Source organism: Dipodomys merriami, unplaced genomic scaffold (genome assembly GCF_024711535.1).
Source record: "Dipodomys merriami isolate MVZ:Mamm:240054 unplaced genomic scaffold, mDipMer1.0.p SCAF_9, whole genome shotgun sequence".
NCBI classification, from domain to species: Eukaryota; Metazoa; Chordata; class Mammalia; order Rodentia; family Heteromyidae; genus Dipodomys; species Dipodomys merriami.
In genome coordinates, this window is record NW_027206512.1 from 59,059,704 (window position 1) to 59,084,749 (window position 25,046).

At 41.3% G+C, this 25,046-nt stretch overlaps 1 protein-coding gene across 2 annotated transcripts in view; it reads right to left on the reverse strand.

Annotated features, from left to right (window-relative positions):
- Nucleotides 1–18,638, reverse strand: part of C1qtnf7 (C1q and TNF related 7) — an 87,302-nt gene extending 68,664 nt beyond the window's left edge. Inside the window, exons 1-2 of one of the 2 annotated variants that reach the window (XM_070013040.1) lie at nt 18,500–18,638; nt 18,172–18,321 (exon numbers count right to left, since the gene is read on the reverse strand). In XM_070013040.1, coding sequence (XP_069869141.1) covers nt 18,172–18,184 — 13 coding nt within the window. In that variant the 5' untranslated portion in view covers nt 18,185–18,321; nt 18,500–18,638. Of the gene's footprint in view, nt 1–18,171; nt 18,370–18,499 lie in introns of those variants that run through there. The other variant, XM_070013039.1, reaches the window with a different exon arrangement.
- Nucleotides 18,639–25,046: the final 6,408 nt, after the last annotated feature.

The following is a 25,046-nucleotide window of genomic DNA, read 5'->3' on the forward strand; positions in this document are numbered from 1 at the left end:
AGAACATTGTTAACTCACGAATCTCCATAAAGCAATCCTATTTTACAGATAGAAAGACTGAGGAATAGAGAGAGTAAGTGACTTGTCCAAAGTCTTCCAGACAAATTGCAACACAGGCAGCTTGGCTCTCTCTCCTGTACTTTACCATGATGCCATCACCCCCATGAGCGGAGGAAGGAAGAAAAACATATGTCGGACAGCTGGGTTGTGAATCCCGAGAACTCATCTTCTTAAGAACTCATGAGTTCACCTATTTTCTTGGGAGAAGGATGAAGACTGCTGAAGATTGTTCTGGCTTTTTAGGGAACTGAATGCAACCATCTGATCATATTCCGCAATATCTCTTTTAGTCTAATGTGAGATTTAGGGATTTGGGGAGGACATCTGGAATTTATTGATGCCAATTGGGTTTGAAAATTTAATATTAAATTCTTTTGATGAGAGATACAAAGAAGTCCGAGGAGGCCGTATTTGTGGAATCTGACAACATGGGCTCATGTGTATAAACTGAGCTTAATATCTGCCTAAAATTTGTCTCTGAATAGCTCAGGTCATGCCTGCCAAACGGAAAAAGATATCTGGGATGATTTTTACCCTCTTGTACATGACAATGAAAAAGACAGTGTTTTAGGTTTTATTTTTCCCTCCTTAGACAACAATATTGTAAATAGTGTGATCATCTTGTCTAGACTGAGATTACAAAATAAGGTAATTAAACTCTCCCTGAAAGTCCTGAAAGTTCTGATATCCAGGAGATAGATAGCTTTGGACTGACTATGCCATTCTATTATGTGTCTTAATATGGGCAATCTCCACAGACTATCCCTTACCCTAAAGGAGATTGTAAGGAGAAGATAGCAGGTGGAGAACAGAGGGATAAATTTGTGATTCATTGTGGCTAAGGTGAAAATCGCTTGTGAAGGAAGAGTGTACGTAGATGAAACCCAATAAGTAAAATCACAGGTAGGCTTGGGTTAAGGCCAGGTAAGTGTTATGTAACTACCAAAAAGTGACTTTAATTTACTTTTTTAAAACACTAAGCAGAATTGGCTTTTCCTTATTATACACACAGTAACTTATCGTAGGACATAAGACATAAAAACTAAATTAGACTACCTTGAATCAACGTTAGAATTAGGCAGGATGTAACAATTCAAATATAGTGCCCCCACAAGGATGTGTGTTGAAGCCTAGCAGGGGCTAATCTGGGAGGTTGGGAAATAGGTCAATAGAGGTATGCATCGGAAATACACCTTGTCCCAGGCCCCTTTCTGTCTCTCTGCGTCCTGCTTCCACGAGGTGAGCACTTTTCCTGTAAAAGTAGAGCCAGCTGATCATGGATGGAAACCTCTGAGATCATGAGCCTAAATAAATCATTTCTCTTTTAAGCTGTTTTTCCCAGGTACTTATCATAGTGATGGGTGTGGCTAATGCAGAGAATGCTTCCTTCTGTGGGTCATAGATGGCTGTTTTAATAAAGTACAATTTTCTCCTACAATATTTTCTACACGGCTATGTGATGGTTTATGTAGGTCAAATATAAGTTTGCTTTACATTAACATTTTTAATAGTGATGAAGTGTTCACTGGTTCTATGGATGTGCCACAATTTCCTTAGTGCTGTGCTAAATTGTGATGTCTAAATTGTTTCCATATGTTCCCTAAGGAACAGCCTTGCCACTAATTTTTAGCTTATGCATGTGATTATTTCCTTAGGATGAATTTCAAAACATAGAAAGAGATGATTTATTTTAAAGAGTTTCTATCTATCTATCTATCTATCTATCATCTATCTATCTATCTCTTAGAAAAGTTGCCTGTGGTGTTTGAAGATGCTCATTTTATTCTAGAGACTCAGCAGGAGATGATAATCAACTTTGACAGTTTAGAACATGTCTCAAGAAAGTGAGCAAGATGCTGAAATTAGAGGAATTACGAGGAACAGTTAGAGAATAGAATGTCCAAGGTGGGAAGTTGTGCCAGTGAGGAACTGTAGTATCTGTAAGCGTCGGAAAGCCTCCTCTGTGGAAGGAAGGTAGCCATGTTCTGTGTAGCTTCCAAGACATAGTGAAGATCAATTTGTAGAAGTTCCGGAAAGTCTGACTTACATGAGTGAATCTGGAGGATGTTATGTTAAGTGAAATAAGCCAGAAACGGAAAGACAAATACCACATGTTCTCACTCCTACATAGAAGGTAATAAAAGCTGGTCTCATAGAAGTAAAGAGTCGATTAGTGGTTACCAGGGGCTGGGGAGGGTGGAGAGGAGGGGAGGATCCAAAGAGATCGGCTGGTGGGTAAAAAGAATGTAAAAAACACAGAGGCTAAGTTCGAGTATTTGATAGCACAGCAGGGTGACAAAAGTTAATAACGTATTATATATCTCACAGTAGCTAGAAAGGAGTATTTTAAATGTTCCCAACACAAAGAAATAATGAATGTTTAATGTGATAGTACAGTAATGCTACTTACTCTGATTTGATCAGTGCATATCATTTACCTGTGCTTAAATGTGATACAATATTCTGTGGAGGTGTACAATTATGTAGCAATTAACAATGATAGACAAGTAATGTACTCGTTGCCTTACTCTGTACAGCCTCTTAACAATAAAGCAAAATTTTAAAAAAAATAATGAAAGCAAAACTTTAAATTTTGTTAAGAAGAGAAAAAGTGCTTCAATAGGAAAACATTTTTTTCCAATTTAATGCTGAAATAGGATAGTGCCTATATATTAGTATCTTGGGAATAATTCCATTTGGGGTTATGTCCTTTAAAAGAAAAAAACCACACCTGTGCAATGGAATATATTGTATTCTTTTGTCCTCATGTCTAACTTATATTTTCAGGTCTTAGATATAAGCCTCAGTATGACTTCACTGGAGCCCAGAAAATTTTTGAGTATTAGTCAGTCTCAACTATCCACAGATTCTGTGATGGCAAATTCTTCTCCTGGCTAAAATGTATCTGTGAATCTTTGATGGCTATGTATAGATCTGCAAAGCTGAGATTAAAGGTGACAGTGCTTTACCTTCTACTTTGAGCTCTCTGTAACACATGAGAAGTAGTGTGCACTATAAACATGTGTTCTTTTATGGCAGTGGTTTTGGTGTCTCATTTCTTGCATTTTTATACTTTCCCTGGTGATTTTGCTGTTTAAATTAGCCCCCAAGCATGGAATTGTTGCTTGGAACAAGAGAGAATACAAGTGTTAGATAAGCTTCATGTAGGCGTTACTTGCGTTGCCTTTGGCAATGAGCCTGTCTTTACTGAATCAATAATATATATATGAAATAAAGTATCTTAAAACATAGATAAGCATCAAGCAAGGTTATATGATAACCACTTTCCAGAAATGTTGTGAGAAAGGCTTTCAAGAACCTACCCTTATCCATCTGTAGGGGCAATGGTTCCTTGATTGCTAAGTCAGCATTCATGGTAACGTGTATAACGTATCTGCCATAAATTGTGAGAACTGACTGTGGTCTAAAGGCCCTCAGAACTCAACTCTCAAATGCCTGGTCATCTAATGCGAGCCCAAAGCCATGGCTGCTTGGACAGCTGGGCAGCTGAGTGGAGGCCTTTTCTGCAATCATGCAGTTGCTCTCACTCTGCCAGATCCTTTGATGCCCAAACGTGGGCATGCCAGTGAGTCTGCACCGTAAGGACAATGCCACCTGCCAACTCTAATCCTTCTTGGACAGAAGAGGGGCTGCACTTTGTCTCTGCTAGAGAATCCTCTCCTTTTCACTGTTTTGGGGGAGGCTGAGCGTAGATACAAGTGACTGCTTGTGTTTAGCATTCCTGTGAAGATGGGTTTTTAGAAAGAGCTATTGTTCAGAAGAAAGAGAAGTCCACTCTCATTGTATGTTTGGGCTCTCTGACAATTCCAGGAGTGGACTGGCCAACTGGAGTTCTTAAGCAGGTGCTAAGTATTCTATGGGGGGGGGGCGGTTCAGAGGTTTGTGATTGACAGCCTGTAACAGTCTTTTCAATGTTGAGACCTTTTATTCCATCATTGTATTTATTTTTGTTTTTGTTTTTGAAAATAGAGAAGAAATTTTATTTTTCATCCCAGGCATTTTTTATTGTGATTACAAAGGTCACCTCATAGTTGTACTCATTTCTGTTGAGCATCCTGGGTTTCTCCTCGTCGTGGGTTTTAGTGGATCAGTGGGATGGTGCCATCCTAACACTTTGGGAGTAGCTGGGATTAGAACCTTCATTGGGAAGAAGAAAGGGGTGGGGTTTCCAAGTATCCCAAAATGCCCTAGACAGTATTCCAGAAGGTAGAGCTATGTCACTTCAAATGCTGGTGCTATAAATCAACATGAATTCATTTCCACTCTTCAGATTCTCAGAGATTCTTCCCACTACTAATCTCACTTCTATGTCAGAGATATAATTTATGGGCCTAGTACCAAATGAAAATGAAGATTTTTTTTCTTTTCTCTTTTGGTCTCTCTTGACTTGTCATATGCTTTCTAGTTGTTATTTTATTTCCACAGCATGGGGATCCTGGGTGAGGCCAAGTAGCTAGTATTGACTTTGGGTGTACCCATGAGTTCTGGCCTTACACGTTTTCTCTTAGTCCTCCGGGTTCACTTGTATTTCCTGCCTGGCCCCCTCTGCATTGGTTTATGACCCTGCTCACTGCTATGTCTACTTCTTGCTGTGAGTAAGATGCTGTCATATCTATTATTTCATCAGCCTGTCATGTTTCTATAGCTATTCTGAGAGGAGCAAACTTGTCCAGGGTCACATGACTACGAAATGAACTCAGGTCCAATTATAATTCCCCCGCACAGCTTTCTTGGATTTTTTTTTTTTTTTACAACTTGTAAGCTGCATGAACCCATTCCTTCAAAAGATGAGTCCTGGCTAGGACATTCCTAATTGATCTCTACAGATTGCTCTGGAAACAACTAGAATCCACCAGGGCCTCATGTGTATACATGAGTAAGGATGGGGTGAGGTAACATGTCTGCAGAAAATCATTCTTTAAGTATTAATAGCATTGAAGTGATGCCTTCACATATTATTGTTTCTACTTAGGGGCCCATAATTTAAATTTCTGTCTCATCACATTGGGGGAAAATGAAATCTTATTTTTCCTTTGCTGGGTTTTCCCCCACTCATCTCTGCCTCCCTGCTATCCGAAGTCAGCGTGTGTGCACTGGGGGTCCTTCTTTACTGCGTGTTCTCCCCTGGAAGATGGTCAGGAATCCACTCAATGTCCTGGTGACACTTCCACATCAAAGGCCAAGGGAATTTGGGCCACATCAGGCAGAACACAGCCTCCTGAAGATGGTGCTTCATCTGCACAGAATTCCTGCACGCAGGGCAGAGCAGTGCAGAGACCAAATGAGGCCCAGGCCATGGGCACCCTGACCTTTGGCTGGCATGGAATTCTGAGGGACATGCCCCCTCTGCCTTCCCGCTTCCGGTTTCCTTCCTCACCACAGCAGCTCCATCTTCCCCAAACGCTGGCTCCTGCATGTCGTTTCCTCACTCAGAAGATTTGATGCCTTCCCGTTTCAGAATAAAGCCAGAATTACCTATTATATTTTCATCTTGTCATCATTTGAAGCCTATCTAACCTTTCACTAGCTTTTTAAAAAATGACTGCCTTCCCCCCTAGAACCTTTCTCTCCGACCAGATAAGGCTACTTGGTGGAAATCAAGGACTCCAGGAGCAGATCTTCCCTTCCCTATTCCTGTTCTTCTCATTCCTTCAAGGCCATATCTTTCAAGGCCGTGTCTGAGGCTCCTTTTCCATAATTGGCAAGTGGTTTATGAGGATGAATTGTGCACAAACAGCCTTCCCCCAGATCTCCTTCCACACCAGACATGGAGGTGGTCATTAAACCACCTGTTAGATCCATGAGTCTCTCAGGTGCCTGATGAAGGCTTTAGACTCCCGTGTCCAAGGGTCTTCATGGACCATGTCTCTGGATTCATTATATAAGATTATACTGTCTTGGGTATTTTCTAAGAGTTTGGAAGATGCATTCACATGTTGATCCAAACATGTTTTGGACAAACAGGAGTTTCAGTCTCATGATCTAAATTGGACTTTACTCTTCACTGGCCATGTTACCCAGTTATTTCATCTGCCCAAATTTCTCCTACTTTTTCTGTGAAAAAAAAACGACTTGTAAGATGTCATTGGAAAGACGACATGAGATAATGTTTGTCCAGCACCAAGTTAGGACTGAAGGTGCAAGCCAGCCACACAGGCCCTCAGCGCATGCGCACGCCTTCCCTCTCTTGGCTAACTTCTTCAGACAGTTAGCAGCCTTAGCCAAATCACCATAGATTTGCTGGAGCAATTTGGTCCGAGACATGAACTCTATTGGAAATGTTTGTATTACATGAGTTCTCTCAAGTTTTTGTTAGAATGACTTTTGAAGGAAATCTGAAAGTGTGAGCTGAAAGAGAAATATTTAGGCTATCCTCCTTCTTATGGGAGACTGGCAATTTTTCTGTTTAAACTACACAGTCTCTCAGATATTATCCAACCTTATTCTTGAAGAATCTAAATTTGCCCTGGAATAAACTTGCAACCTAGTTTTTCCCCCCCTTACATGCCATAATATTCATTTTTAAGGCAAAAAACAGGATGCTGGCATTTTCAAAAGGACACTAGCAATTCCAAGATCTGAAGTTTTTTCATTGGCAGGAAAGTGCTATGTGGCTCATTTCCATCTCTCATTGCGACGGATGACTAATACTGATGCCTAGAGTCCATAGACCAAGTGCAAATCATCTCATTGACATAGATTATGCAGCTATGTGGGCCTGATATAATATTTTTATTAGGTTTCATTCTCTTCTAAGTTAATCTTTTCAGAAAAAAATCAATGAATTCCTCTGAGTCATAATATACCTGGATAGATTAGGAGGAAAATATTGCTTGCAAATGGACACTAATCAGTTTTCAAGGTAATCAAGGGATGTGGAGGTTTGTTTCTGCAAGCGGTCGTGGCCAAATGAGTTGGTGCACGTGGGATGATTTGGCAGGCAGAAGTCAGTTAGGACTGCATGCCCTGGGAAGAAAGAAGGAGTGGGCAGATGGTGGAGATGAATGGTGCATGGAGTGGTCATTTCTAGCCAAGCCCCAGCTGCCCAGAGCTCAGGAAGCTGCATTTGTGATTAGCATCAGCCATAGGCAATCCTGATTCTGGCTGCTCCTCCACCACCTTCCTGGGCATCTGTGTGTAATGATGGCAAAGACTGTACACCCGCCTACATTTATCTGAAATGATCTGGAAAATGTTCAAGTCCTTCTGCAACCCAAAGATATAGCTGCAGCCTCAGATACATTTTCTTTATTTTATTCTGAGGCATAGATGTTGGGTGTATCTTTCAGAACATAGATTTTATTTCCTTTTCTTTCAATTATTTTGCAGGTTTTGAATTTGTGCTTTATACCCAGAAAGGCAGTGTCAAATCACCCCGGGCTTTTGATATTATAGACTCAGCCTTCAACCCTCCCTTGACCCTTACTGTCTTCAAGAAAACTCTTGCACTCCTTCATGTAAAATCTCATCTATCTATCTATCTATCTATCTATCTATCTATCTATCTATCTATCTATCTATCTATCTATCTATCAATCAAAAAATTCCTTGTTCACCAAAATGGGAGGCAACCCTTCACAGGATATTTATGAGGATGAGTTAATCCAGTGACATATTTGATGTATCAAGAGATTTAACAAATGACAAATGGTGAGACAAAGGACAAGGGGGAACCAATGCAACAGTAATATGCACAAGACAATATGTTGGCAATGAGCTGTACAAGTTGGGGAGGGGTGGCTAGAGGGGAGGGAAAAGTAGGAGAAAAATGAAGGAAGGGGTAACAAGTTTGACAACAAATGTACTTATTGCCTTACTTATGTAACTGTAACCCCTCTGTACATCACCTTGACAATAAAAAAATAAAAAACAAAAATGAATGGTGATTAAAATGGAATGTGTGAAGCTGGAGACACTGGATCAAGGCAAACATTTTTTTTCCAAAACTTAAGACTCAGTGTGACATGCTTTGGATTGAATATATTTAGGTCTTCCATAGTCTAAAGATGAATTATATTCTAAAATTAAATTTTAGAATGTAATTTTAGATATAAATTTTAGACTATAAATTTTCATTAGCTCCTCGAGCTAGCTTCTGCTGCTCTTCCCGTTAGACATCCTTCATGGTTGTTGAAGGATTAAGCCATACTTGCTTAGCTCTTTTGTGTCTACCCCCTTCTTTCCACAATTTGACTTGTATGTTTTCCAATTTCTTGAAAGGATTCCGCAGAGTCTAGAAAGTTATTGGTATCTTTACTGTACCTATAACACACAGCTTTGGGAATTCTTTTTTTTTTTTTTTTTTGGGTCCAGTTGTAGGGCCTGAACTCTGGGCCTGGGCACTGTCCCTCAGCTCTTCAGCTCAAGGCTAGCGCTCTACCACTTGAGCCACAGCGCCACTTCCGGCTTTTTTCTTTTTGCTTATGTGGTGCTGGGGAATCGAACCCAGGGCCCCATGCATTGCAAGGCAAGCGCTCTACCACTGAGCCACCTTCCCAGCCCCACAGCTTTGGGAATTCTTCAGCTTTCGACATCATTGGTTATCATGTCCCCTAAAACAGTGTTTCTCCATTTTGGCTGTCCTATTGGATTCTATTGGATTCTATTGAATTGCCTAGGAAGTTAAAAAGAAGTTGTGTGTATGTGGATCCTCCCCTAGTCTTTCTGATGTAGTAGTCTTTAGCACAGTCTGGGCTGGGGACTCATTCCAGGCTTCCTTGGTGATATTTAAGGTACAACCAGCATTGAAAGCGAAGGCTGCAGTGAATACTCTCTCTCTCTCTCTCTCTCATTTATATACTGTCAACTCTGTTTCTTTTCCTTGAACAGTACTTCTGAATCTCTTTTGGGATTTCACTCAAATCATGTTCAAAATATTTTGTGTAGTAAAGGATGGAAGTCTTAAATTGAGGCAATTTATAGTTGGAGTTGTTATTATGGTGTTTTTTGAAAATGCAATAGGCAATTTTTGCTTAATTAGAAAGCTTACTGAATTCATACACACATTGGATAGATTTGAAAGAGAAAAGGGAAGAGGAAAAGAAAACAAGGGAGGGAAGAGGAAAGGGAGAGGAAAGAAAAGAAAACCTGATGATCTAGGATTCAATCAACACACTACATATATAACTCCCCCCCCTTCCCATTTCATTCCCATAGGGTACCGTAGTATTTCATTTAATCATCATAGTAACTCTAATGAGAAAGATACTTGTGCTCATTTTTTACAAGAAGGCTGAGGCTGCTTTGCTATCTCTTTGGATTAAAATCCTAAGGAATTAACACTAAATTTCAGAAAATCACTCCTGAAGTCCTGCTGGAGGGAAATATTCAAGCCTGAAATCAGCCTCAGAAGGAAGGTGATAAGAACAGGAAAGAAAATAGAGTAAGGAAGGATAAAGCAAAGGAGTGTCTTTACAGAAAAATGGACAAGAATTCAGAAGAAATTTCCCTCCCTCCCTCCCTCCCTTCCTCCCTCCCTCCCTTCCTTCCTGCCTTTCTTCCTTCCTACCTTCCTTCCTTCCTACCTTCCTTTTTTCTGGTGCTTTTCTCCCATAAACCACCCAGGGGCAGCTCGAACTTGCATTCAGGAAGCTTGATTAGGAATTACAGGTCTCCTGTAGCAACACCATAGCAACAGCTTCAACTATGAATTGCCTTCATTATGAGGCTTGTATTCTTCACAACACAAAACATCTTTCTAAATAGGATTTGAGTGAGGTTTTAACACAATACAGCACTGGATGTTCAGTGAGAGATTAGTGGATTTCTGAAAATAAAATTGTGATTTGAGAGGGGGAAAAACATGTGCTCCAAGGCAGGATCCCGAACAGGACAAAAGAAAGAGAATTCATTCCCTTTCCTTGGGCCCTGTATCCTAAGCACAGCAGAGAATGCATGGGTCTCTTTAAGTCTGAAGAGACTGGGCTTTGGCTGTCAGGAAGTGAAATTTCACGCTCAATCATAGTAACTAGATTGGTTCTTGTGGTTCTTGTATTTTGTTCCTCCTCTCCATGGGTTTGATTTTCTGTTTCCATTTAGATTGCTTTATTTGGCATATTCCTTTCAATTTGCCTTAAATCACATTTAAAAGGGGCCAAAATGGTATTTATATAGATTCTACCAAGTACCAGGCACTGTGCTAGGCATTTCATTTATCTGAGTCCTATAAGTTACAGGAGGTAAAGCAAAAATAGAAACAAAGAAAAATAGTTGAGTCAAAGGGGATGAGAAGGAGTGTATATGAAGGAAATAAAAAAAGAGGAAAGGACTTTGGAGAAGGTCATAGATAGAAGGAAAAAGAAAGGTAGGAACAGCAGAGAAAGAGAGAAATAAAAGAAGAATCAGGAATAGGAGGAGAAGAGGGGCAATAGAAGGTAAGAAGAGAGCTGCGGAATGAAAGAAATACACAGCATGAAGAATGGGATTGAAAGACAATAGCAGCTAGTAGTCTAGGTGAGAGGAAGACTAAGTTAACAACAAAAGGGGGAACACACAAAGTGGGTCATTTCTCCATTCTAGGGGAGACTGAAGATGCCAGCAGAGGCCATTATTTGCCTCATTATCCATCTCTGGGAAAATGGGACATCTGATACTTTTTCTTTGTTGCAAAAGGCTGATAGGGCTACAAGCTCTGTTGGCCTGCAGATTATATACATGTCATTGTTTTGCTAATGGTGGGGTTTGGAAAAATCCCTTGTAAAATAGGGATAGATATAGAATCAAGTTTCTAAAGATATTGGTGAGCTAAAATGTGGCTTTATCTATCGTTGTACCTTCTGTGAAGTGAGTCAGTATGCTCAGCTCTCTAGTGTTATTGCTAAGATAATGTGCATGCGTGTACATATTTATTCAAGACACATTTGTTGAATGACAAAGCTTCTCGAGGTTTCCTAGACAACCTAAGGAAGTAGTTAATGTTTCTAGATTATAGTGGGTTAAACTTCCTAATTCCAGATGCTTCAAATTGTTTCAGGTTAACTAAGGCAAACCAACAAAAAAGAGCAGAACCATAACATATAATAAGTTTTGCTGTAATTAAGAAATGAACTGAAGGGAGCAACAGATGAGTGAGACAAGAACCAATGTAACAGCGATATACACAAGACAGTATGTTGCAAATGATCTGTACAACTTGGGATTGGGCGTGGGAGGGAGGGAAAGTAGGAGAAAATGAGGGAAGTGGTAACAAGTTTAACAAGAAATTTTCTTATTACCTTATTTATATAACCATAACTCCTCTGTACATCCCTTTGACAATTAAAAAAAAGAAACAAGACCTTTAGTTCAAGCTCCAGGACTAGGACAAAAATTGAAAAATAAATAAATAAAATAGAAGATAAAAAGAAATGAACTAGATGTTTTAGCCAATCATTTTATGACAAATTCCATGCAAATTGAGCATTAATCCAGAGAATGTAAATTTGAGAGTGTATTAAATAGGACTTCTATATTCCGAGCCCTCAGATAATATGCAGAGAACAGTGGGTAGAGCCTTAGAAAACATCTGGTTTTCCATTAGAAGTCACTAATTGATCTTCTCATACTTCCTTGCTGATTCCTCATAGGGGTTGGCTACTTTCTCATTACAGAGCTTTAGATCATCCATACAAGGATGATCAAGATGGTTTTAAGTTTCAAGCCAGAGATGAGACAGGAAAGTCATTTGGAATCTGGTAATCAAGTCTGGATGTCTGTTTCAAGTGGGCCGCACTCATCCTAGGTGAGCCACCCAGCTTCTGTGAGTCTTTCCAGTGAGGGACATGAGCATCGAGGAGAGGTTGGGAAGGCAGATGGAGAGTGTTTAAGAGGAAAGATAATGGTGCCTTGCTCCATCTAAAAGCAGAGCCAAGAGCAATCCGGAGGCATCTTATCTCCAATTAACCACTCAAAAAAACAGAAGTGGCACTGTGGCTTAAAGTGGTAGAATCTATCCTTGAGCAAAGAGCTCAGAGACAGTGTGCAGGCCTTGAGTGCTAGCCCTATGTCTGACAAGACACTGTTAATCTGATCATTGTAAACATCTCTTCTGGTGACTAAGTTGAGTAACTTAGAAGAAGTGATTTTATATTTAACTGATAATTGTTGAATACCATATAATAAATGTGAGACAGAAGCATGCTCCAAAGTATTAGTTTGTAAGATATACTCCATCTCCAACTAGTCATTTCCTGGATGTTGCTTTTGTTTTTCCTGGGGTCAAGGGTTTTACAGTGCAGGAAGCAGAAGTTTCTTAACAATAATACTCCTTCCTGGTGTTTCAGAGTCCCAGCTCTAAAGCAAACACTGCAATGGGGGAAGAGAAGGAGTTCTGATGGGAGATTTCCTAACACTTGGAGTGACTAGGAGTGGATACCTATAAGAAGTGGACATGTCCATAGCTGGCCAGATCTTAGAGAACAGGCCTGCCTAGGAATGCTCACACACCAGATTCCCAGTCTTCTAAGTGATTCCCAGTTTCCAGCTAGGGTTTGAAGGCAGAATACACAGACATCAAAGCCACAGACAGTCGTAAGAGTGATTGTCACGGTAGCTTTACTGGACCTTGATGTTGGAGATGTAGGAAGAGTAGCCATTTCTGAAGCTCAAGTTCTTTCTTGAATGGCTTCTTAGAAACTGGATTTGAGTTATATTTATAAAAAGTATAGGAATGCAATAGTTCTTTCAGGCCTGATATAATAAATTAAGATTCAGACCTAAAGATGAATTAATCCCTGCTCTCTGAAAGCTTACCATGCATTTGGAAGCTGCAGGAGATCATAAGACACTTATGTGATTAATTGTCATTCAAAACACTACTAATATGATTAATTATCATTGGAAACCTATTTACATGATTAATTGCCATTCAAAACACTACCAGGTTTTGATGTGCTATAAACTGCTCCAAGAGTTCTCAGTCATGAGAGATCGACATTTAGCACAAGGCAGACAGCCGGGAAGATGGACAAAATTTTCTCCCAAAGGGATATATCAAAATGCACCCTCCCCAAGTTGTTACATACCAATGCCATTATTATGTAATTGCTATATATCTGTGAACTCATAAAACTTTTGTAGACCCTAAAGTTGTTTTGGAAATTTGCCTGTTTGATATGAAGGAGATGTCTGGAACTCCGTGATCGTAGAGGGAGCTATATAGTTAATGATTTCCATAAAAGGGCTTGGAATGTTATTCCCAGGGAGTTTGAATGCTGGGGAAGGCCCTCAAGGGTCAACTAACCCTCCCACGTTTTCCATTCTGCACCCCTCCCCCCATTTTACAGGCTTGAAACTGAGGCTCTCAGGGACGCTGGCTTTAGTGAGGCCACAGGGTCGTCTGTTGAAAGAACCAGCCTCAGAGTTTGGGCTACATGTACTCTTCTTCCCTTCTGTGGTCCTGGGATGGAATCCAGGGCTTACACTGGCCTAGCAAGCATTTGCTCATTTCAACCACACCCCACCTCACTTTGCTTTTGAGATTATGTCTTACTATGTCCAGGCGAGCTTCAAACTTCAGAACCTTCTGCTTCTGTCACCCAAGTACATGGAATTAGATTATAGGTGTGTGTGATCATGCCCAGCTTTTCTCCTTTGTCTGGCATGATCACCCAGCTTTTCTCCTTTGTCTGGTTCACTGTTGTATGAGCCCTAGCTGCCATTCTTTCTTGCCTGGACAAATCTGGCCTCATCACTAGGGGTTCTCTGCCTCTGTTATCCATGGATTAATTATCTGAAGTCACTGTTCTCAGTGTGTTAATTTCTTGTTTATAAACCTTTAATGATTATTGGGGGGGGGGCAAAAGGGGCCAAACTTCATGGTTTGGCATTCAAGGCTTTCTGTAATTCCAGCGGAGCTTCCCCGGAACTTCACCCTCCTTTCTCGTCTACTTGATTTCCCCAGGGCAACTTCCCTGACTGTCCCTCTGCGGGTCTCACATGTACATCTGTTCATTCTCCTGTCTGTGTGGAATGCCCCATGCCACCAACTCTTCTTCATCCCTGAAGGCCAGGTTATACACCCCTTTAAGAAATCTCTCTGAAGGGAGACAGAGCAGCAGATGGACCTAACCTTGAGACCTTCGGTTTTGAAAGACTCCCAGCAGGTTACTGAATTCCTCTGGGGCTGTTTTCTCATCTGCGGAATGAGGTATAAATGGTCTAAAGGACCTAGCTTGGTTCCTTGAGTCTGGCAGATGTCAAAGAATGTGAAAATGATATGATTGTTTGAGTCCTCTCTTCTTTGAATTCCCATTCACTCTGAGCTTCTCTGACATTATGTCTTGTCACTATCTAATTTTGCATCTCAGAGATCAGAATGCTTATTTTCCCAATGGATCAGGACACCACTTAGCATCTGAATTTTTACATTACCCTTTATACAGTGTTCCTCACACTGTCGGCAAAGGTTGACTTTTCTCAAGTGAAATTACTGACAAAGATTTACTTTACTGTCTGCGTCCTTTTCTACTTCCAAGAGTTAAAAAAAACAAAGCTGGATATTGGTGGCTAATACCTGTAATCCTAGCTACTCAGGAAGCTGAGGTCAGAGCATCACAGTTCAAAGCCAGGCTGGGAAGGAAAGTCTGTGAAACTTTTTTTTTGGGGGGGGGGGTCCAGTTGTGGGGCCTCAACTCTGGGCCTGGGCGCTGTCCCTCAGCTCTTCAGCTCAAAGCTAGCACTCTACCACTTGAGCCACAGCACCACTTCTGGCTTTTTTCTTTTTGCTTATGGGGAGCTGAGGAATCGAACCCAGGGTCTCATGCATGCGAGGCAAGCACTCTACCACTGAGCCACCTTCCCAGCCCCTCTGTGAGACTCTTCTTTCCTATTAAACATCATAAAAGCTGAAAGTTGAGCTGTGGCTAGAGCACTAGTCATGAGCAGAAAAGTTCAGGGACAGTGCCCAGGACCTGTGTTCAAGCCTCGGGACACACCTGCATGCACGCGCGCACACACACACACACACACACACACGACAACCATTTTAAAAAGTAACCTCTGTTAGATATATCTGGGACTTACTGAAATAGAAGATAATTTGTGGGCTGGCTGCTAAAGATTGGTATATTTTAATTAAACCTTTTTCAAGATATTCAGCCTTAATTCTTCCACCCTCCCTAGACCAACTCCATCTTACTATTTTTTTTAACATGTATCTGTGGTCCTTGGGGGAGGGGAAGCAAATGATTTCCTGGTCAAATAAATATGGAAAACATTAGGATGTAATGACCTACTCAGGGAGAGCTCGAGGCCACGTTAGCTCGCTAAAATGTATAAGAGGTCTTGCAGAAAAGAAGCCAGTGTTTCATAGCTAATATTATCTGGCATTCATCAAGGTGTCTTTCTAGGCACTTTGATAGCAGTCGGTCCCTCCTCTAATTTAATCCTCAGAACACCCCTTGCTGCTTCATATATTTGCTGTCCTTCCCTAACAGATGAAGAAAGGGATGGTGGAATGGGTCTAGGGATTTGAAGTCATATATTGTTTTGGGTCCCGAGCCCAAAGCTCTGGTGCACTGTGGTGCACAGCCTTTCCGCTTTCGCAAATGTGCCTGACCACAAAATACCTCGCGCTCTCTTGTGAACAGCGCCTGAAATCGATGTGCCTTGGAACTCACTTTGGGAAACAGAGTCCTGGGGTCTCCACACTCCTTGGTCTAGAGTAACAGCCACGATATGATGTTTAGCCTCTTGCCTCTCTGCTTGGAAATACCACTGTGTGTTTTGGCTTTTTGCGTGGCTCATCCTCCAAGGTCTAGCTTAAATGCAAAACTGCAGAGGATGTTTTTCTCTTGCATTTTAGCAGGCTAGCTGGCGAAGCACGGTCCCTACTCCCCAACCCTGGTTTGCCTCTGTAAAGAACTATGTCTGAAGAGTTTTGCTCCAGTGGCAGGCGCAAAGTAGACCCTCGGGGAAGGCTTAGTGAACTCGGAGGAGGCCCCCTTGGTGAGTCTCTCCCCGTGGGTCTCTGATCTGGGCTCCTCAGATCCACAACCCTGACTTGACATCTGAGCCTGTAGCCCACAACCTGGGCTAAGCCTGGTTCACCTCCCGGCACTACCTTCCCAGCACTTCGGTAGTTAACACAGTCCTGCGTTTGTCCCTCGCAGAGGCCACCCCGCGCTCTGCCTCCCCTGGAGTACGATTAGGTCACCCTGGACCTCTCTCCTCAGCACCCCTTTCTTGTGGGGGGGACAACTGCGTCCTGTTGTTTCCAGGGCGCTGTCCAGGTTTCTCTCCAAAGCACCCCCCCCCCCGTCCTCCCCCACCATGGCTATGTCCCGGATGAGTCAGCTGGCGTGGGGCTTCGTTAGCAACCCTCCTTGCCTTTTGTTTATATCTTCCTTGGGGCCTTGCTGGGGTTCGGGGGCTGGGCCTGGCGGGTCTGGCTTCCACGGAGCCCGCCACGGGAAGCCATGTCAGGCCACACTGCGCATTTGTGGGCCACACCCATCCCCTGGGGGTGCTCAGGCGGGAGGAGCATGGCCATCCCGGCTGCCTGCGGTGATGAGGTCATGGGTGGGGTCTGGAGACCCCCTCCAGATAGGGGGGGCTTCACCCACCGGCCTGGGCGTGGGGCTGAGCCGACCTGGTTTAGAGTCTAGTCTGCACAATTTACCACACTCCCTGTCCTAATGCTGGGGTAGGCCGGTGTCGATGGACATGGGGGCGGAAACGGAAACTGGGCGAAGAGAGCACAGTGGACCGTCAGTCCCAAGGTGGCTTCGCTAACAGCGATGGGTGGGGAGAAGAAACGAACGAAAAAGATGTCTCCTGACCACCTTGCAACCAGCTGACCCAGCTGCCTTCTGGCTTGTGAATAATCATGTCCTTCCTCTGACCTTCATCACAGAGACCACAAGTGATTATGTGGAAAGCCACTGTAATTCCCCCCACGAACGGAATGAGAGGTGCACAGAGAGGGCAATAAATACTCACAGACCCAGGAAAGTGAGATGCGCAAGAAGGAACGGCCTTTCTTCTCCCCCCTTCCCCCAACCCTCACTGCGAAGGTTTCTGTCCCTCTGAGTTGTGCAGAGGTCACCTGGTCCCAAACCACTCGCACTCCATCAGACCCGCAGTTGATTTAACCTCGGCCTGCGCGCACGTACGTGCGTCTGCAGGAATGCGTGTGGGGCTCCGGGTAAAAACATCTTAGCCTGCGGGAAGAATGTTGCAGAATTTTCCCCAGTGGATAGCTCGTGTTTTGCACCTGGAATTGTGCGTTGGAAAGATAGGAACCCTGATCACAGAAGGCTTCTCAGGGAAACAGCAGCGATGCACGGCACAGAGACCTGGCAGTCCACTTCTAACCACAAGCCATTTTGCTATAACCACTGCGCAGTCAAACAAGCAAATAGCTTAGGCTTCTGCTCCTCCTTGTTTATAAGACACCACTGAGAAATCCCAGTCACCCTCCTCAGATGACAATACAGCATTCACTGTCCATCGACTGTGATTTGAAGTTAGAATCTTTCAGTTAAATTGTTATTGGTTTTTTGTTTTGTTTTGTTTTTCCTCCCTTCAAAGGACTCACGTCTGTAACATTCTCTCATGACATTCTGAGAAAAAGTCCAACGATTTACTTTACTTTGGGAAAAAAAAAACCATTCTACAAAAACAGTCTATAATAAGTCCTAGTAAATATGATTCAGAGAGGTTTTGGAGTGAAGTTAAAATCTACATGCAAATTTTGTGGCGTTAGGAGAAGCACAGTTTGGGAAGTTGAATTGCATACGAACGGGCTAAGGAAGCGTAGATGTTCTGACGTTGGAAATAAATTAGCCCATCTCCACACAGACAAAAGTGACGTTCATCAGACTGCAAACTGTACAGACCACCTCTCACATTTTCTAAGAGAAATGGCTTTTTTAATATAGTCAGAGATAGCTGACAAAGATTCCTGCATCAAGAAGAACAGAAAGTAGGAAAAAGCCCCGCGGCTGAGGTTTATCCAACCTCTGATTTATCATTTGTTGACATTATTTCTACAAGTTCTCCCATTTCTTTACAAGTAGCTGTCTTAAGTTCTTCCAGTCAATATTTTGATGAAGTCCAAACATGAAAGGGAAAGAGAAAAAAAAAAAACTACAATGAAAATGGTAAGCTTACCTTTCCTGGGCATTGCAGGGATCAAACTTTACTCCGAAACCTGAGTTTGTCTTGCTTTGGTTTTCCCATGAATTTTGAAATCATTCAAAAAATGCAAAGCAGAAATAGACTTGTTATTCAGAGCTGCACCAAAACAATGCAAATAATAACCTGATGGGAAATAAAGGGCTCGTCTGAGCAAGAGAGTGTGTTTGAAGCCTGGAGCTCATGCTGTTGAACTAAGTTTTGCAACTGTCTTTCTGAGTTTAAACAACCTCCCACTCCTTCTCCCAGGCACTTGCCAACTTCTATAATTTAAAGCAACTGCGATCCTTCCCATAATACTCACATTTCAAAGAGCTTAATATATACACTCGTTAGGAATGAGGAATGGGCAACTTTTTTTTTCCTTCTGTGAACTCCAGACGGAAGCAAAGGAAAAGCAAAACTCTCAGGTATCTGAACAGCTCTCTTTCTCTCATTTCCATTGCTCTACCTACCATAGTACTGCAAGCTGCTTGTGCCTTTTAAAGTGATACCCAAAGACCAAAATGGCACCGTGACCCTGGCAGTCATAGAGCACTTGGGAAAGTTTCTGTGTTCACTTAGGAAGCAGAGGTGCTAGTTGAATTGTATTGACATGTCACTTTCGTCAGTGGGATTATTTCTAAGCAACTTGTCCTTATCTGTTTGAAAATTTCAAATACTTGTAAAGGTTTGCAGAGAATGGGAGAGTACTTTAAAGGGCTTTATCTGTATTGAACAGATTTAAGCTTATTACATATAGGAATCATAAATTCTAAGAAGGACACTTATTTTGCCAATTCACTGTAGTCCAGTAAATCTGACATTTTTCGCCTGTAATCAAAATAAATCCTCTGATATGTTGGTCTGTGAATGTGTTTTTTTTTTCCTATTTCCTTTCCTTTCATGATTTATAACACACACACACACACACACAGATACACACACATACATGAGTATTTATGAACTCAAGTTACTACTAACTTTTAAAGTATGTACAACCAAAAACAGTAATTTCAAAAATATAGTATGTCTCTAAATAGATTTTGCTCTGTACTTGCTACATGCTCACTAGTGATCAGTAATTAGTGACTCTTATCTCTGTTTAAACCAATCAGCAGCTTTTGAAAATTTTAGTTTTTATATTCTCGTTATGGATGGTTAATATGTCACAGATTTTATAGAAGTAGACATTTGCCAGACTTTTAAGTAACTATGCATTAAAATCCCCTAAATGAATAGAAAACATTTGTTTAATAAATGAACCATTTGGTAGAAAATAGAAATATTGTCCTTGCACAAACCATGAAGTAAACTCATGGTACAAAGTTATACAAACAAATTCCAGGACAAAAACTTCATTATTTCAAAAACTATAGATTCTTTTCTACTGTATTATTTGCATCATCTAGAGTAACTAACTAAGAGGAGTGGAATCAATGGTGGCAGATAGAAGAACGAAGAGGAGAGAATTCAGTCATAAAATTCAATGCACATTCTACAAAATAAAGAAAAAAATAATCAGAGTGGACCTGATAAAAGGGACAACATTGATCATGATTTTTTGTAAGTGGGACACCAGGGGTCACGCCTATAATCCTAGCTACTTAGGAGTCTGATGAGGAGTTTGATGATCTCGGTTCAAAGACAGCCTGTGCACGAAAGTCCATGAGACTCTTATCTCCAATAAACTACTCAGAAAGAGCTGGAAGTAATGCTGTGGCTCAAGTGGTCGAGTGCTAGCCTTGAGCACAGAGAGACTCAGGAACAGTACCTAGGCCCTGAGTTCAAGCCCTGGGGCCAGGAAAAAAAAAAAAGGTTCATTGTGTACTTCTGCTGCTTTTTTGAATGGCAATTCCTCTCTAAAACTACTTGAAGATAAAATATGAGAATTAAGAAATAGTTTAAAGAGAAAAAAGGCCTAAATATAGGTTAGAATGTTCAGATTTTAGGTTTTCATGGCTGAAGGTGTGGAGAAAGCGACAGCCCGTTATGCTTAGTTTTCTCCTGAGGGGAGGTTTGCTTGTGCCACCAGAAGTCTCTCAGACCCTATATAGACCTCTCAGACCCTATATTGACCCTATCCTACTTTTTAATCTTAGATGTGTTTCTTCATTTTTTTTTTAAACTTATTTTCCTTAATGGAAAGACTTGGAAAAAATTATATTAAGTGAAGTAAGCCAGGCCCAAAGAAACATAGGTCCCATGGTTTCCCTTATTTGCAATTACTAGTATATGTCTGAGACAAGCAGAAAAGGTCAGATTAAATTGATGTTAGGCGAAATGAACCTCAAGATAAGGATTCAAATGTTTTTTTCTTTCTTGAGATTGTTTATTTTTTAATTTTTTTGGTCAGTTGTGGGTCTTGAACCCTGGGCTTGGGCCCTGTCCCTGTGCTCTTTAGCTCAAGGCGAGCACTCTACCATTTGAGCCACAGTACCACTTCCTCTTGAGATTGTTTCTAACACATTTATGATATGATTTGTTGCTTTGTATGTCCCTCCCCCATGGTATAACCTCTGTTTTCACTGTATTTGATGTTGGTATACTTTGTGGAGGGGAAGGGCAAAAACAAATAGTTTAAATAGGGATACAGGTGGACCCATTGCAACAATGAGATGTACAAGATGTTATGTCGAAAAATGAACTTTACAATTTTGGCTGGGGTGGGGTAGGGAAGGGGGAAGGGGAGGAGATGGGAAGGATGGGAAGGGATGGGAAGGGGAAACAAAGGAGGAGGCAACAATGCTTGATAAGAAATGTACTCATTACCTTGTATGGTATTTTCACAATTATATATATATATATATATATATATTACTTAAAAACTTATTTTCCTTATTATGAAAGATTAAATACAAATTTGCCCCAAACCATATTTGCATATGCATAGGTCATCATGCATTGATTGACAGATATTATGTATTTGGTGAGGCTAATCAATGAGTCACTGGGATTGAGGGGTGTTTACTGCAGCACTGAGCATGACTTTCCCTGACCAATACCAAAGCTGACAGTGTTCACAAAAACTTTAAGTTAGTGGCATTACACCAACGGGGAATAGAAGAGAGGAAAGGGTATTGAGACCTGAGGTTGGAAGGTGGAATCCCTTGTTTTATAGTGGTTTTCATAGTGGTGGTGATCTCGGTGGCTGTGGCTTTGTGGACGGTAAAGTGCTCAGATACCTTGTAACTCAGGGCAAAGAGATGAGAAGTGATGAGTGTATAGACTGGCTACTGTTGCCTGCATTTGACAAGGTGTTCAGAGAATGAGCTGAGCACAGGAAATAAATAGCTAGATTATAAGCAGAAATTATAAAAGGTAACAGGGAGAAGGACAGTCATTTGATGCTTTGGCAAGAGCCTTTCAAGTTCTTGAGGGGCTGTACACGTCGATACAGCTAATAATTCTATTAATTGATTCTCAAAATGTCTTCCAAGACTGAAAACAACTTCTTCCATCCGTGGGAGCTGGACGGTTGGCTTGAGTGCAGACAGATTCCCTAATACCCATTGCCATGGTGGCCAGAGAGGAGAATGGACTGGTGGTGGAGCTCTCGGAAGTAAGAGCTGGAAGAGAACATTCCACAGCAGGGCCAAGACCCGCCTCTGCTCTGTGTTCTAGCCACATGGCCGGACAAAATATCAGTAGCTGCTATGTACCTCTCATCTTTATTCTGGTGATCCTATCACTGTGTGTAGGTGTGTGAGTTTGTATGAGTATGTGTGGAAGAAGGGCAAGAATAGAGAGAGATACACATCCTGAAAAAGATGACATCTCTGTTATCTTCACAGGTGACTTCCATTTTAGCTCCTAGGTTTGGTCACATACAGACCTATGACAAGAACTTCACAGAACCAAGAGGTCCTGGCCACAAGTCGAGTGTCATTAGGGAAGTGTCCTCTGGAGGACAGGCAGATGTGCTCTGTGTTTGGAAAATTGGAAAAGAGGAATGAAGTAGACCCTTGGTGGTCAGAGCTCAGTCTTCATATTCGTCTACCTTTGCCTAGACCATCTTGTAAGAGGTTGACTTCAAGATTAATTGCTGGCCAAAGGGATGTGAGCAGGGATAATGGAGTAGGGATAATGGAGTTACTTCTGGCCCAAGGTAGTTAAGATCCAATGTGCCTCCTTCACATTCCTTCTTTCTTTTCTATCATCAGTATGGCAGGAAGCAAAGGACTTAGAGAAGGTATAGAAAGAACCACAAACCCTGAAGCATTCCTTGCCACCTTGCTACCCAGGAGACGAGAGTCATTTGACCTATATCTGGCTTTATTGAACATAGAAGCTGATACTATGTTTCTTCACTGGGTTTGGGAATACCCGTGTCAGAGTTAGCTTGTACCAATTACATTTTTCTAGTATGATCACCTTATTCTACAGTGAGGACAGAAAAGCTATGCATATCTAATGCACTCAAAGTGATGAGCTTGGAAGGCATGTAGCTGTGAAATCAACATATTCTATGACATAACCATGTCCTCTCCTCCAAAATGTTTCCTCTTTCCCTGTCAGTCTGCCTATCTGTCTGCCTGCTTGCCTGCCTACCTACCTAGGTATTATTTTCTGATGTGAATACTTAATATAAGATCTATATTCATAGCAAAAATAATTTCTTTTGAGAGAGGGCCTTGAAATGTAGAGATCTTTTGCCTTAGCATTGTGAGTGCTGGAATTGCAGGCATTGTTCCCTTTGATAGCTGTTTTTTATATTAATCACAGACATTTATTTATTGTTTTTGCAAAGAAGATGCAGCTAAGGGCTAGTTTGTATGCTTATATAAACTGAAAGTTTAATGTTTTACGAATGGGCTGAGTGAATGAAAAACTACAGAAAGATAGTAAGAGGAATAAAAACAAGACAAAAATGTATACCTGAATTAGGAAAATCATGCAGTGTGTTCTTGTCAGATTTCATGAGCAAAGGAAAAGGGAACTTACAAATTCCAAATTAATGAGTTAAATGCTCTCCTTAGCATTTAATTATGATAAAGTCCACTTGCCCACACTTTGGTTTTACTGTGTCCATACTGCTCCTCAGTGGACACAAAGGAAATGTCCCATTAACACTAGCTGCAAGATGATTTCCTAAGAATTGAGCCCCTTGCTGTTTAATCCTTGTAGACTGGTTGGCTTTAGACTACTCTGAACAGGGGACCAGAAGGCTCTAGTCCATACAGTTTTATTTCTACCCCAGGTATTTAGAAAGCTTCCACTAGAAATGTGGCTTTCTTCAAGATATGTATTTTAAATGTTTTTTTTCATGCATTTGTTTCTAACGCAATTATAAGATTATTTCTTTGTTGCTTTGTATGTCCCTCCCCCACAGTATAACCCCTGCTTTCACTGTATTTGATGTCGGTATAATTTGTGGAGGGGAAGGGGAAAAACAAGTCGTTTAAATAAGGATACAGGTGAACCTGTTGCAACAATGAGAAGTACAAGTTGTCAAGTCGAAAATGAACTTTACAACTTGGGGGAGGGGGAGGATGGGGTGGGGGGAGAGGGAGGATGGGAAGGGGAAACAAAGGAGGAGGCTACAATGCTTGATAAGAAATGTACTCACTATCTTGCCCATGTAATTGTAACCCCTCTGTACAGTATTTTCACAATAAAAAAAATAAAAATTAAAATTAAAAAAAACCTTAAAAAAAATAGGCCAGAGTCTTCTACCAGTTTGAGGCAACAGTGACAATAGTGAACTCATCCATTGAGCATTAGCGACTAAGCACCTTTTAACATGCGTGATATATTTCAATTCATTTTGTCTCTCAAAACTCCTGCAAGCAGCTTCGGTAATGTTCTCCTCATTTTACAGTTGGAGGGCCTGAAGCACAAAGTGACTTAAGTTATGGTCACGAATGTCAGTAAGAAATTTGATCTAGGCTGCCTAGCTCTAGCAATTTTAGCTCTTAAATGCAGTGGAATCATCTCCAGGCCAAATGAGGAGCATATTCTTAAACCATGTATTTTCCTTAGCACTGATTGCTGGATGGATGTCTAAGATAAGTGCAGATTGCTTCTGAAAGATATTCTGTACTAACAGCAGGTTGTTATTCTTGGAAAGCATCACTTCCTTATCTGAATATAATTATAACGCTCGAGCATTCTTCATATATTAAACTTCGTGCTCTCACGGTTAACTTCCCTTTCTTTCCCTTTGCTTGCACAAAGCGGCCAAGTTTCATACTGTATTGTGAAACCCAGGTGGCTTCATCTGGGTTTTATAATAAAGCCTTCACAGAGTTCTGGCAAACATGAAAGACATCAAGGAAGAGGCCAAAGAAGAAACAAGACTTACCAGGAAACTCCATCATCCTTTTGAAGGATAGAGTCAAGGTTTGGAGATTAGAAATGAATTGAAATGAGCTTTATTTGAAGTAGTGAGAAAATGGAAAGCAGAGCTCCACCATTAAAATGAAGGCACTCAGGACAAATCAATAAACAAAGAAACAAAGAAAAATTTGGTACCCTAGGCAGCACTATTAGGAGACAGTGAAATCTTTAAGACATTGGAGTTGGGAGAATATGTGTCTTTTTTTTTTTTCAATTCTTCTTTGTTTTCTGGCTATGAGTTGAGCAGTTTACTTTCCCTACATGCTTCTACCATGGGTTTCTACTTCATTCCTAGAACCTCCAATGGAGCCAATCAATCATGGACTGAAACCTCTAAAGCTATATGGGCCAATAGTACCTTTTCTTTTTCATAAGTTGATTGTCTCAGGCATGTTGTCATAGTAAGAGGATGCTGACTGATACACTGAGAAAATATAAAGGCACATTTTAAGTTTCTGGCTCATTAGGGTTGCAAATCAGCTTATTGCTGATAGTCCACACAAGTGAAAGAGACCACTAGACATCTAATGGAG